This window comes from Gavia stellata, chromosome 1 (genome assembly GCF_030936135.1).
Source record: "Gavia stellata isolate bGavSte3 chromosome 1, bGavSte3.hap2, whole genome shotgun sequence".
Taxonomy (NCBI): domain Eukaryota; kingdom Metazoa; phylum Chordata; class Aves; order Gaviiformes; family Gaviidae; genus Gavia; species Gavia stellata.
The window spans coordinates 88,664,314-88,679,268 of record NC_082594.1 but is presented as its reverse complement, the minus strand read 5'-3'; the positions used below and the strand labels follow the sequence as shown (position 1 = coordinate 88,679,268).

The 14,955-nt window shown below is 37.4% G+C and overlaps 1 protein-coding gene and 1 non-coding gene across 2 annotated transcripts in view; both read right to left on the bottom strand.

The window, feature by feature from the left end:
• The window catches only part of POLA1 (DNA polymerase alpha 1, catalytic subunit), a 205,252-nt gene that overhangs the window by 167,429 nt on the left and 22,868 nt on the right, over positions 1-14,955 (bottom strand). The window contains exons 15-26 of the mRNA XM_059815506.1: positions 12,289-12,446; positions 10,889-10,973; positions 10,012-10,073; positions 9,306-9,395; positions 7,542-7,658; positions 6,503-6,678; positions 5,959-6,088; positions 5,497-5,616; positions 4,325-4,421; positions 3,654-3,778; positions 1,643-1,792; positions 1,292-1,414 (exon numbers count right to left, since the gene is read on the bottom strand). Of these exons, the coding sequence (XP_059671489.1) occupies positions 1,292-1,414; positions 1,643-1,792; positions 3,654-3,778; positions 4,325-4,421; positions 5,497-5,616; positions 5,959-6,088; positions 6,503-6,678; positions 7,542-7,658; positions 9,306-9,395; positions 10,012-10,073; positions 10,889-10,973; positions 12,289-12,446 (1,433 nt within the window). The remainder of the gene's footprint in view (positions 1-1,291; positions 1,415-1,642; positions 1,793-3,653; positions 3,779-4,324; positions 4,422-5,496; positions 5,617-5,958; positions 6,089-6,502; positions 6,679-7,541; positions 7,659-9,305; positions 9,396-10,011; positions 10,074-10,888; positions 10,974-12,288; positions 12,447-14,955) is intronic.
• On the bottom strand, positions 3,928-4,058 carry LOC132318771 (small Cajal body-specific RNA 24). The gene has a single exon (XR_009484389.1). It is a non-coding gene; the product is annotated as a small Cajal body-specific RNA 24 (non-coding RNA).

Here is a 14,955-nt window from a genome sequence, read left to right as displayed (position 1 = left end):
ATGGAGATCATCAAAAACGCAAAAAGTCAAATTCATGACTTGTAAAATACTGCTAGAAAATATAAAGCTATGATACTTAGCTGCTTTTCATGCCAGAATTGTAGATAAATACATCAGAATCTTACAACAACAACAACAACTAAAAAAGATACCATTTCCTTAAGGGAAACATCAACTTTTGAATACACATGGATGCATAGCGCATTTACAGTTATCAAACCTAGAAATTATTTCCTACTCAAACATGTGTGTAAGGTTAAACATACTGGTTACATCAATTGGGAGGACAGCAAACATGGGGTTATCTCTAGAGAACTGTTTAGATGGGAAGACTTTTAAAAACAAAGATGTGTTATCAGAAACAAAATGCCCCTATGAACATCAGCTGGGGGTTGTAAATGGACCGTGGGAGCACTGGGCAGTCCACAGCAACGAGAGCTGGGCCCTCACATCACAGGGAGTATGTGCCTCTAAACACAGACATGAACTCATCCATCTCCTTGCTCAACTAAAAGTTTGACCAGCCATCCTGTCATGTCTGTTCCTAGCACATTTGCAGATTCCCGCTTGGTTTTCTCTTCTAAAAAGAACTAATATGAAGCATCATGAAAAAGTGTGTTTTAAGACACTGTATATCAGTGGTACGTTTTGGATCTTTAATGATTATTTTTCCCCCAGGGATGAAACTGATGTGGTCTGCATTCAGCTGCCATCCTAATCAACAGCATGACTAGTTTTGCCTATGAAGTTAAGAGCAACTCTTAAAATCTGGCCTCTTAAGGCTAATGCAAAACTTCATTTTAAGGAACAAACAAACAGTTTCTGAAACTAAGGCCCTGGTACATAGTCCGTTGTCACCATGTGATTAATTAGCCCTGTCACAAACTTTAGGGTTTCAGGAACTCAACATACCAGGGCATAGGACAGACTGGCCAGTGACAAGCTCATCCAAAGCTGAAGCCTACCACTGAATCAAAGACTAACCCAGCAAGCAAAACTGCAAATTCATGGAAAATGTGAAAGCAGCCTTGATTTTTTTGTCACCATAATCTGGCCCATTCAAAATAAGGCTCTAGATGGAGCTTCAACTTGTCTTACTTTTTGAGACATTTATCTGATTCTTTTCTAGACACGTTTCATTTTTTTTCCAACTTCTGCAGTACAAGATAAAAACTACAATTCTGAAACCAAAAGCAGGTTTGAAAACAAGACCATTCTCCTATACAATGAAAAAGTAGGTGGCTTAAATTCACCCTTTTTACATGTGTGTGTAACCTGTTTAATTGCTTACCTCTCTCCCTTTATGTGTCACCAAAGCAGCCAAAGGCTTGGCATAGAATCTGCTGTAAGAAAATCCCAGGCAGCCATACATACTGTTAGCGGTGAGTTTCAAAGCTTTCTGTCTGATATCATACTGAAAAGAAACATAACCAGGAAAAATGATACAACCACAGCCAACAGAGAACAGAACTTAATGTTCACAATTATATTCACAGCTTTTCATATAGTCTGCAGCAATGATGGGCTACAAGTAAAGCACATTACAATCACCGCTCACTACTAATCATCCCTATTCTGCAAGGCTGATCAGGGCACTTAAGGGGAGCAGGAGGAAAAATCAAAGGAGTTATATAAAACACACCTGTAAATAAAGGTCAGGATTTAAATCTGGCTGTTTCATTAACTGCTTAACTTGGCGCCTTCTCTCCACCAGTTTCCTGATTTCTTTAGGCAAAACTCCCATTTCCAGAGATGGGTCCGGAAGCTCTGGAATTTCTTCCTCTTCTTCGACCTGTCAAATGATCACCACTGCTTATCATTTTTTTGCTTGGAGATTAGATTTTAATGTGTTAAGTGAAAAGCTTGGGAAAAAAAACAAAAACAAAACCACACAGCTTGTATCTACTCCTGCAGAGCACCCAAAGCACAGTTTAGAACAAGCAGCACAAGAGGCTTTTTGCGGTATTTAACTACATTACTTAGTCCCTGCTGAGGGACAGGGACTAAGCCTGCCTCTGTCTGGAAGAAACTCAAGAGAGACATGGACCACTAGCAGAAAGATTTATTTTTTTTTTTTAAATGTATGTGCGTGTGGTTTTTTTATATATATAAAATATATGTGTATATATAAATACAGATAACACACACACACACACTCTCTCTCACTTTTAGGTATATATGTAGATATAAAAATATAATGAAAAGCACACACACAAGCAATTCTTTCCACGCTGAAAAAAACCATCCTTTTTTTATTATCGCACAAGTATTTTCGGTGTTCAGAACTGTAAAATGGAGCACGTGCTTTGAATAAGATAACTGACAAAAGAGAAATCAACAGTAACAACAGAATGAAAACTCCACCCCAAGCAACTCTTTGATTACAGCAAAACAACAACAGAAAGCACGCATTCTTCTTGTGAGCATAACCGAAGAAACAGTTGCTCAGCAAAAATGTAAAGATATTTCAAGCACAATGAAAGAGACAGAAATATACAAAGTAAGGGCAACAGAGACACTATGAGGTTGGCAAGTTCAGTAAAGCAGTCTGGGAAGAACCATAACAAGAAATGACACAAAAAGCATAATTAAATATCATACCATGATAGAAATCAAAATGAGCTGCTTCAGTTTGAAGCACACTTAAGAAAGCAGGGTAAATCCACAGAGAGTTTGGAGGAACTTACTGACAGAATTCCACATACTTTTCTCCTCATTTCTGCTATGGTACTGGTATTTTAGTTGTTATGGGACTATGTTCCATTACTACTTCTGCACAACACACTAATTTCAACCTGTGAGCTGATACCAGTTAAAAATAAAAGCCTCAGGTTTAACCTTTAGACCTGACCGGCTCACTGCTTCAGTTTACAGCACAGCTCCACCAACAACTGTGTCAGCACAGCTGAGGAAACGAGAATAAGCAGCCACAGATAAACCATGGCCAACACAGCTGCTGAGAAAAACAGTACGTGGAACTACACCTCCAGGAGGTTTTTCAGTTGTGTTTAATACAGTTCATTGCTGTATTAAACTGCACGAATTTCCATGAAGCTGGTCCCGCAGCTGACGTAGTCACAGTATCACTCCCTGACACAAAGCCCCAAGACACACACATAGTTTTCCTGGTGTCTAAGAAGGGTTGAGCTCACACACACATAGTTTTCCTGATGTCTAATAAGGGTTGAGCTCATACTGCATTCTTTCCCCCAGGCAGAAGCATGAGACTTCTGTCTCCCTCATTCAGGTATGTTTGCATGAATTCTGTGGCAACTTAACTTTAGGAAGCCTCTACCAAGTTAGGATGAAAGGAGCTCAGAAATTGCTAGGAGGACCTGGGGCTGAAAAGGAGCAACTAAAAATCTTGTTTCATGAGGATACCAAGATTTTATTTAGATGGGAGAGAACTTACCAAGATTCTGTAAGAGTATTACTGAAAGGAAGATGACAGACATATAATATTCAAAAACTCCCAAATCAAAACTTACTATGATGCATCTTTAAACAAGAATCACTTTTTTTAAGTGTGAGAGGGGGGAAAAACCCAAAAACATTAAACAGCGAAAAAGAACAGTTTCTTAAAAAGCTGATTCATAGAAAACACGGTGAAGTTAAAACAGTGTAACTTAAGTCACAAGTTAAAGCACACAAACCTCTGCCCTTTTCTGTGCTTCTGATGACAGTCGCTGCACTGTGGTAAAGCAGATGTTAAACTCCTGGATAATCGATGGGTACAAGCTGTTGAAGTCGAGAAGCAAAATAAACTTGTCATAAAAACCTAAAACAGAGTTTAAAATAAAAGTCATAATTACTCAGTCTCCCTGAGGACTTCATCCAACTCCATAATTAATATTTAAGTGACAGTAATACATTGTACCAGACTTCCCTTAAAGTAGCTGTTGAGATGCACCATTACCCATTATAGAAAGCTGTCAGAAGTGGAACGATCCAACCCCATTAACTCACCAGAGTTGAACAGATAGCTTCTGTGTTACTATAGGACACTTGTACAGTTTTCCCCACATAGAGGAGAAACTGAAAGAAAACTTACGTGTCCATTAGAAAATTATACACAGATATACAGTCCTAATTCCTCACAAGACCATAATCTTCTCACAAAAAGCTAAGAAAAAACCATCCCAATAATAAGTAATTCCACAATCTATGTTGGGAATTTTCTCATATGCAACACCCCACCCCCCCCCGCAAACCCCCACACCAAACTCCCACAAGATACACAGGCAGTGCTCATTGCAATCTAGCTGCATTAATATAACCTACCTGTCTCTAACTTCATAGAAGAAAGAAAATTGCCACATCTTACCAACTTTGGGATCCAAGACTAAGCCCCCAGCATATGCTGCTTTCTTTTTCCCTATCTTTGATTTATTCTGATCTTCAAAATCTTCATCTTCATCCACCTACATTTGGCATTTAAAAAAGTCATTATCTAGACTCCAAGATTTCTATACTGTTGGAGGAGTTATTTTTGGCAAATCAAATATGAAATTGGGAGCCAGTGCATAGAGTTCCTTTCACAATACATGCAAAACATGGTGTTTTCATCATGATCCTTATAAAGCTCTCTACATATCAAAACAGCATTCAGCCTAACTCCTATAGGAACAAACAGCTAACAAGAGATTACAAAGACCTTAAGGAATTGTCATCATTCAACACAGCACTAGTATGCATCTTCTGCATGGCTGTAAAAGTCAACACTGGGGGGGGGGTGTCAACTTATGCCCAGAAGTATTACTGCCCAATTAAAATGTAGCTTTTGGAAACACAATGGCTGGGCTTTAATGAAACAAATAAAAACATTATTACTAACCTAAAGACTATTTTGCTATTTGTTTTGTTGTAGTAAGAATTTTTCCTCCCAGTTGTCCAATGCTATCCTGAATCATTTAAAATTGTTTTGATGCAACAATACAATCAACAGAATTTACTGCTTTGGAATTTGCCATTGAACTTATTTAAAAGTAAAACTAAAAAGCAAAATATAGTGAAATACAAATACATGCTTAAATTTTAATCTGTTTACTAACAAACATATAGATATTTCTATAAATATAGTTACATTGGTATTATCCAAAGGAATATTTTTTAATACCCTTGGATATTTTACTCACATTCTCAAAACACCGACCTTACCAATTATACTTGAAATACTGTTCATCAGCAAAGAAACTGTATGGCAAATGTGCATCTATTAAGCAACACAGACTACCTTCTTCTTTACTATTTCCCTACGCAGCCAAGTACTTAGCTTATTTCAATTTTAAACTAAAAGAGCAACTGCGTTTCCACAGATCTGTGATACAATGGAAAAGGTGTTACACTGTCCCTTTAAACAATACATTTCTCCATTATCAACTCAACTGGCTATGTTTGGGTTTTCCATGCTCTCACAGAACAGTAATATGCAAAAGATAGAAGAATGGTTTTTTTCTTTTTAGTAAAAATTCTTGGAAAGAGAAAAACTGGACCCACCAGCTTCTGCAGAGGCTTTTTAAAAACTTGTTTGTCCGGGACTATATAGTCTTTTTCATGAAATGCATGAAGCAACAAGAACTCATTACGTTCAGATCGTCCACCCATCATTGTCCTCGACTATAGAGAGGGGCAAAAAAAGAATTCAAAACAGAGCATAAAAAACACTGACAAAAAAATAGACTAAGCAACATCCTTCAACTATTTATAAGTGCACCTAGCATTACTATTATTCTGTATCATCACCATGCACAAAACTCAAATGTGCTATTTTTATGGAAGTTTTACATTATTACTTGATTAGATCGTCAAATTCTCACACTCATCACAGCAAAAAATTTACAGCATCATGTATTCTCAATTAGTGTTTACAAATTAAAACTAGCAAATCAAACACAGAAAACATGGAACTGTTTTTGTGGAACAATGGAGCGGGGTGGGGGAGAAGTAATAAAAATGTACCATGACATTCCCAGAGATGTTTGTTATCTGAAGGGCCAGTGGCAGAACATTTAGCTCACACATGATCTGGAGAATGAACTTGGCATCTGTCCAGGTGTTTTCCAGCATGAACATTAAGTGAGGAGAATCACTGGGAAAAGAAGGGGGAATGGCCTAGTAAAATAAAATCAGCCTCCTTTGTACTCTGCAGCAGTTTAGACCTATACGCTGTATGCAACACATGGTTATCTGTAGCACACCAGTGTTGAATTATATAGCAAGCTCTTTTAATTGAAAAAAATCCCCAAAACTCAGCTTGCATATCCTATTAACATATCTAAACCAATGCTCTCACAAATCAATTTTCTTCGCACATAATAAGCCACCACCCACCAGCAGCTTGAAACATTATAAAATACTGTTAAGATAATATTTTACTTTTCAAATACCAATACGCTGTCAGCATCTCCATGACAAATCAAATAAGCAAGCATGAAATTGTAGAGCAGGAAACTAGCTCCTCTACTTTCCCGTGAAGGACTAAAAACGCAAATCAGCAACATACCTGTACATATTTCGAATTTCCTCTGGTAGAATTGTTATCCTCTCTGTTTTCAAAATCTGACGGACCAGCTCAGACAAATGATAACTTTTGCATCGAATTAATTCTTTAGCAGAAATTTCTACATCACAGATCATTCGACCGCAGGCAGCATTCCTTTCAGCAAACCCTCCTCGACCCTTAACCATATCACACAAGGAGAGAAAAACCCAAACAAAATGAAACATACAAACATTAACAAAGAACATCTATCCAAAATGTATGCTTATGGGACTCAGTTTAATTCAGTTGGTCACTAAATACTCTAATACTCTAAATACCACTAATACTCAAGTTTTATAATTACGCCCTAAAGGAATCGATCATATCTTTCAGTGTATGTGGACATTAAGAAATGGATACTTAACTCTCATTACTAGTTTGATCTTAATTCTTAAACTGTCACACTTTTTTTTTCTTTAATAATTAGAATAGCCCCAACAAGAACACATGTGTAGATTTATGTTTTTCCTTTTTTTATACTAACAGCAAGATGAAAAAGTCACAGAACAAACCACACACAAATACTCATCCTGGCTTCTAGGAAGGACAGGAACAGGCAAAAACACAGCCACATTCAGCACTTCAATACTCCAAGCCTCACACATTGTCCTCTGAACAAATACGTACTAAGAACTATAGAATTATTAACCTAGCAGCTCTCTATGGGATGATTCACCAATCAATTCAAATTACATTTTCTCATTTTACAGTTATAGCAGACAAAGACTGTTACAGTAAAGACTATAATAATTAATCTGTCATTACCATCAACTAGTTGAGATATGTAAACTAAATTAGCCTAACTTGAAAATTAGTTTAGCTTAGTACTGTAATAAAAGTCTTATAAACATTAATCATTTCTGATCTAGGACACATGAAATCCAGTATGACCAACAGTCAAAATACATCAGTGTCACATTTACAATTCCTCAGCAAAATTAATTCATTTTTAATCACATGCAACATAAAGGGGCTTAAAAGACTTGAGCAATCTTATTACCCCAAGCTTTGGCATATTGGACCTCCTCAGTCGACCTATCTTGGACCAGTGAGGGACTTTGCACACATTAATTCTTTGAAGCAGCACTTCCAGATCAAATCCATAAATATTATGACCCTTGCAGCAGAAAAAATAACAAAAAAGGTTACAACAAATGCAAATTGAAAGACTTACTTTCACACACGCAGTATTCCTTTGCCCTTTGTGGTTTTTTCCAACTAATTGATGGCATTATCTCTCTCATAGAAAGCACTTTCTAAGACAATGTTCATCAACAGTACTCATTGGTCTTAACACTAAAAATGCTGTTCAGCAGAACACCAAAATCAGCTTTATAATTGGCTCATAGCACACGATTCAGCTTTATGCTTTGACACCAGAGATTAGGACTTAAAGCTTTCAAAAAAAACAAAACAAAAACAAAAACAACCGAAAAAACCCAAAAAAGCATTCTTTATACAGCATACAAACTTAGCCATGAGTAATTCCTTTTCTTGCCATCCATGGAAGTCTCAATATTGGCATGAAAATAATGTAATTTTTTCCTTTGATAATACAACAGGCATAGCTGTTAAATGTGGACAGGAGAACCTTGCAACCAGTATTTACATATCAAAGTACTCCAGCAATATTTGCAAAGTTTAAACAATGCTAAGGACACTGATGACACAGGTCTGTAACCTCAGCTGAAAGCCGATGAACGTGAGTCTCTGTGGACTAGTAAGTCAGCAGGAACTGCAGGTTCACCATATCAAATACACTTGTGTAGTGCAATACTGTGCTACAGAGCAGCTCCTTAAAAATCAGCAGCAGCATTACATCCACAGTAGAGGGGTCCTACCTATATTGATATAGCTTGTTTTTCAACAGCACTAATTAAACCAGGTGCAAATCAAACTGCACTAACACAGCTCTGCTGTTTCTATGATCAGAGCTCTCACATCAGTACTGCCGGCACCTTCAGTTTAAAACCACTGGCTGCAGTGTTTCCCCTGATTCCTTCCCATAACCACCAGGAAGCTCAGCTCGTAGGGCAAATACCGGATACCAGCTGCAGTGAGCTGAAACATCAGAACTCTGACTGTTCATTTCATCCTATTCCCATCACTTAATTATTTGTATTTACCTACAGAAGAATAACAAAGTTGTATACAACCAACCTCAGATTTATAACCAACCTCAAATTGTCTTCAAAATTCCATTAAATGAAAGTCAGGACTGTACATTAAACAAACATAACAAAACCAGAAAATGAGTAATTGTAATAAATCCTCAGCTGCCAATACACTAGAAAACATAAGAATGCTTATAACAAAACTTTGCTCAGATCCCATGGATTTGTATAGGTTATCATTTTTTTTTACAGCATAAACACAATCTAAATGGTGACACAAATCATAAGTCTGTTTCAGTTCAGATGCCTTTAAGTATAGCAAGTTCCCATTTTTCTACAAAATCACAAGGGGTTTTTTTGTTGTGTTTTGTCTTTCTGAGTAAAGAAAAAAAAATACTTGTTTCAGGTACTACAGAAATACTGCCTATTTCAGATATTATGGGAAATAACAGGATGTATAAAATGCTGTCAGGAAAAATTCTGTATCACCTTTGTATCAAAGTATACCTTCTGCCTTATAAGCAAATTGAATTCATAATGCAGACTAAGATAAACATTAAAAAACCTATAAGGGGACAAAAGAAAAAGAACAAAGCTGACCAACTGACAATATGCTTTAATTTAACTCTCAAAGTCTCAGAACTACTCACCACAACAACATCTGGGTCAATTTTGTGAATCTTCGCAAGGAAAAATCCCAGCAGTGTTCTCTCTGTTGCAGCAATTTCTATTTTAGCATTCTAAAAGGAGCAAGAGAGCACCTGATTTCAATGACCCAATAAGTTTAAAATGGAAACATCTCTCCCCTACTAGTTACAAGACAATAATAAAGCACCACAGAGTTCTCCCTTTCCTTCTATAATTCAAGGCTTTTTGTTCTCACTCCCATAGCCATAGAAAGCTTTTCTCAGAGGCTTTTTTCCATTTTGCTTTTGTATGCAGGTATCTAGTGGTATTTTAAGAGCCTCCTAAGAATCAAGCACACCAGGAAAATGCTCCATGTGCATCCTTCACAGAAGAAACAAATTCTCCCAGTTTACCGTGAGTACACAGCCAGGTACAATGAAAATGAATCACAGTTTTAGCCTCTTTGCTAAACCTTTCCAACTCTCTTATCTAACACTCCGTCTATTTTATGAGCACAACTAGCTGCAGTACTGAATCACACAGAGCACACACCTCTGATTTTACAAGCAACACAGAATAAATACCTGGATTTAGGTTTGTAGAGTGGAAAACTAATAAAATAATCATGCCGTTCCTTTGAGTATTTCTCTTACACAACTTAGCCAAAGCAATACGAAGTTCATATTTTAAAAAGGTACTGCAATCAGAAGGCTAACAAAATGAAGTTACCTTCTTTTTAATAGCTTCTTTGAAGTCATAAGGAAAAATGCAATCATTCGGTTTGGAAACAACTGCAAAAGAAATTATATTTGTTCTTACATACATGTTCTTAATTGTACCCTCTCCTTAAGCATCCATCCACAACAAAGAGAATTAAGGAAAACTAACCTCTAAATCTAAAAAGCTAGCCTTACGTGAATACTTATCTTTAAGATAACCGAGTAATTAGTAAAGTATTAAACAATTTTTATCAGTCATATTTGAGGTTATCATTGGAGATTAAAACTATGGTCCACAGCTTCCAAAGAACTTCCTCTCACAAGCATTGAACACTCTTTATCACTTCCAACTGAGGTGTGAATCTCAAGGTTTAGCGGACCTTACTATAATGACACTGCTGCGAGAGATTTTTTTTCCTGAGAAAACTTGTTTATAAATAAATGTGACATGTTTATTTTTTTTAATTCTATTCAGAAGAACTGAAAAATAACTAAGTAACGGTAAATAAATGGTCTAAATTAATGGGTGAAGAAAGTAATCCAAGAAAACACATGAAGTAAAACCAATAAAAATGATAGGAAACTATAGAACAGGGTTACTTCGCATCATCTCAAACTAAGATTTTTTTCAATAAAAGGCTTCAATAAAAAGTCAGTAACCAGTGAAGTTAAAAATAGGAGAAAAGCCTGCCTGGGAGTTGAAACTTTGTCACTTATCTATTCCAAGCCATCATTGCTGGAGTGACAGAATGAAGTAAAAAAAAACCAAACTAAAAACCAACCAAACAAAAAAACCCAGAAAAACAACGAGCCCCAAAAAACACAACAACAAAAGAAAAACTTCGAAGGAATTATTTTTCTACTTATAAACTGTTCCAAGTACGTACCACAGAAGTGTGTCTGAAAAGGAGGCTGAGGTGCAGCCTTATCCAAAGGAAATTTCTGATGAATCAGAGCTGCAACAGCCACAATCTATACCAAGGAGATACAGAACACACAACTTCATAAACATGATTACTATTGATAACCATTTCTTCCCTCCCTTTTTTTAAAGTTTCCTCACCTCTTTTCTCTTCTTTCTACAAAAGATCTTTTTAAAATTAATTCCAACTAGAAATAGTTAAAAAGAAGAGAAGTTATCAATTGATCTCAAGTAAAATAAAGCAGGACTTACTCCTAAGGGGTTATCTTAGAAATTCTAGAGGAAAAAAAAAAACATTTTGGAAAACTCTGCTTTTATCAAATTTTGTTCTGAATCTGAACAGACCCCACAATTGAAAGGATTCCCTATGAAGTGCAGGGGGGATGTGAGCCAGGCAGGACATGCAGAAGCCTTGCCTCTGGAAGGGCTGCCTGTGCGCAAGCAGTCAAGACTGCCAAGAAGTCAACACGTTTTAGCATTTAGAAACTATTGCTTTACTAATGCTTCTGCTTGCTCTGCTGGCAGGACGTCCTGGCTCCCCAGATACTGTTCAGGAAAACCCAACAGAAGACAAAGCAAACAGGCTTTAGAAACATCTTGGCAAGCAGAGTCCTATTGGTACCTGGTATGCCTCATTACATTGGCTAGAAACGAGGAATTTTCCACGCTGCCCCAAAAAAATTTTAACTTCACCAAGCTGACTAGTTCTGCTTGAAAAATTTGTCAGCCTAATTTTCCTTCCATTCATTTAGTATTCACTAATAGGATAGGATAGCTGTTTCTGGCTAAATCTCTTCCTAAGCTATGGAGGCTTATGTTAAAAACAGATAAACGTGCCTAACTACACGTTGTGGTCTGCAGTCCACAACTGAGAGTGACCACCTACATCTCTCCTCCTTCCTGAGAAAAGGAAAGATCTCACAGCAGAATAGTAGGTGCTATAAGATTTAGACCATTTTGAAATAGAACAAGAGTTTGAGTTTTATCAGCAGAAAAACCCGGTCATTTTACCTAGAACCTATGATTAGCTCTACCAAAAAAAAAAAAAAAAAAAATCCATTAACAGCTGTTCTGGGACAGTTCCATTTATAACTACTATGCACAACAGACAAAATAGAAGGCTTGAAAAAATACATAGGATCCGCTATCACAGTAAATATTCTCACCAAACAGACCCCTTGAATTCACAGTTCTCATGCTGGTGGGACCCCAGGAAAAATTTCTTTGAAAAGCCCGCAGCACAGAAAGTTTATTCAACAGTAAATATATTTAGACATGTTTTATCAGGTGAAGTTCTTCCAAGCCTTAGAAAATTTTTAGTATATGCCAAAGAACAAAACCAAACCAAAATGAGAGATTACTTACCTCATTCTGGTGAGTCTTTGGGTTCTGAGTGGTCTTCATGCTGAGGGACATGACCACGAGAGGAGGAGGAGGAGAAAGATCTTTAACCACATTCACCAAGCCAGGCTTCATGGCCACAGCCTCCACCTTACACCAGCTGACTGACTGATTTGAAGGCTCTGAGGAAACAACACAAACCACCCTCATTCTTCTGGGAACCATAAGTAAGACTTCTCTAATGGCACGGTTGCACAGAGCATGTCCTTTTAACGTTTTGCCCTTGTGGGATAGTCCAAGACCCAGACTAAACCTGCCCAATTTTTGGTAACTCCCTGGGCCCTGATTCCCCAGTCAGAAGCCTAGCCACACCAGGGGCTCTTTAACACTGAAGAAGAGAGGGAAGATTTGTATCAAGGCCAGGAAGATATGCAATGCAAAAAAATACTTCAGGCAGCTTTATACAGAGTCAGAGAAAGGTATAAGCCAAGTGAGTATAACTCCACCTAAATTAATATACCACCTCTTAGCATCTAATCTTGTAGTCAGTCCAAAGGGAGAAGGCTTCATAAAAATTAAATTAATACAAGTGAAATGAAAGAATACTCAGAAATTTCTCAAATGCTACCGAAAAGGCAGCCAGAGTGCTAATCAAAAGAATTTTGATCGAATGAGAACAAGAACATATGACTGACTGAAATTCACCAGATATTTAATTCATTTTAGATACAGCCCTTCAGAAACATGTTTATGGAAATAAGGAGATGGGGGATGTCATAAGAGAGTTCCTCCTTCACTGGCAGTATAAGCTATCCTAAAATATAAGGGAGGCCACAGAAAGCTATTTAGACATAAAGTGTACAAGAACTAAAAAATTATACAGACGGAGAAAAAAAGACATGTTCACCACCCATTATCATTTGAGAATTTTTGGTCTGTAATTCTTCACTTGCTTTAAAAAAAAAAAGTGATCATTCACAGAAGATGCTGATGAGGTAACTCACTACATGCAGTAAGAAGCAAGCAGAGGTTACATTTCCAATGGATTAACCTTTTGAAGACAGCTGTCAGTAGACCTAATTATCTTACTCCCTGCAAAATTATTTGACCTCTCTCTGGAAACCCACATATTTTACCTTCTCTCATTATCCTTGTTCTAAATGCAAACAGGTAACTGACTAAAATATCTTCATTTATAAATCACTGATGATGTCTCCAAAGGAAGACAGGCAATCAATTGCTTAACACTTTTTTTCCTTTGATCTCCAATATCTTAACATCCAGAGCTTCAACTAGCACTCTAAAGAGCAGTGGTTTCCAAAATGGGGTGCATGTGCCCCAGGGAGTGCACAAGACAGTCCACTGGGGTGTGGGAAGAAAGTGTTTTTTTTTCCACATACCTCATAATTTTTAATTTCTATTTTTGTGTTTATTTTACAATGTACATAATATATTAGTACAGTCATACATGTATATAATTTATAAATTATTTTATATATATTGGGGGTACAGGGGTGTGCAATCTTACAAGTTTGGAGACTGCTGCTCTAGAAAAGCTCTGATGCTCTCTAGCACTGATACTCCAACTGCAAAGACAGCTTCATTATGAATAGCGATGACAGCTTTTTAAGAAGTTGTAGAAGTCTGATCAAACGGTTTGAGACTTGCTTATTTTAAACTTTCCAGGAATACTTCTTATCCCTAAGACCCTCTATGGGCAGTGTGGAAGGGAAGCTACACAAGAAAGCAAGAACCTTCTGATAAACTAGACACCCTCCCCCAACCAAACAAAAAAACCCCAACCAAAAAAACCAACCAAACAAAAACCCAACAACCCAGCTTTGGGGCACAAAATCCAGTGCAACAACTACAGAAATTCACATAAATATAACTATCCGGCTTAACAGACAGTTTTCAACAGAGCAGGCACGCCACGGTTTCTAAATGAGTGATTCTGATATAAAGATATGGACTCTCTCTGGAACCTGAAGGCTGTAATCGAGATGTGGGAGTGCGGAAAAAAGAGCTCCCTTAGATTATCATTTAACTCTGTCATGGAATCAGTATCTGAGCTCAGGCAAGGTTGTTCTAAGGGGAGATAATGCACATGATCATTAGGTAAAATTGAATACTGCCTGAACTGTTGGTTATCATTTGTCATACTGGATACGAGGAACGAAACAGCTCTGGACTCTTCTCAGGTGAAGAAAAAAACTGCCAAAGAAATACAAGGTCAATTCTTGGGCAAAAAGTGCAGATGAAAAACCACTCTTAGGCCTTTAAAATCAGTGCCAGAAAGTACACTGATGCTTGCCAATGTCTGGTGGAAAACCCATTGGAGCTAATCAATCTTTTGGCAGTCATGGATTAGTCTTGTCTATTCCAGCTCAAAATCCTTACTGGTATCAGCTTTGTCAGTGACTGAGTGAGGTGCTGAAGATGTGAAGTGAGGTGCTCCTGATGTCAGTGTTCATACTGTCAATTCTACATTCAAAATGCCCCACAGAGATCGCGCGAACAGATGTAGCTTTTGTCCAGTATGATCAACTTCCCTACACTCTTGGGAATACGCAGCACACATTGGCTTTGTTAGAGCCCCGCATTCAAAATAAGGCAGCGTAACAACCCCTAAGTGGTGCATGCCACTCAAAGTGGAAAGGATTTCAAACTAAAAAAGCTCCACATCACAAA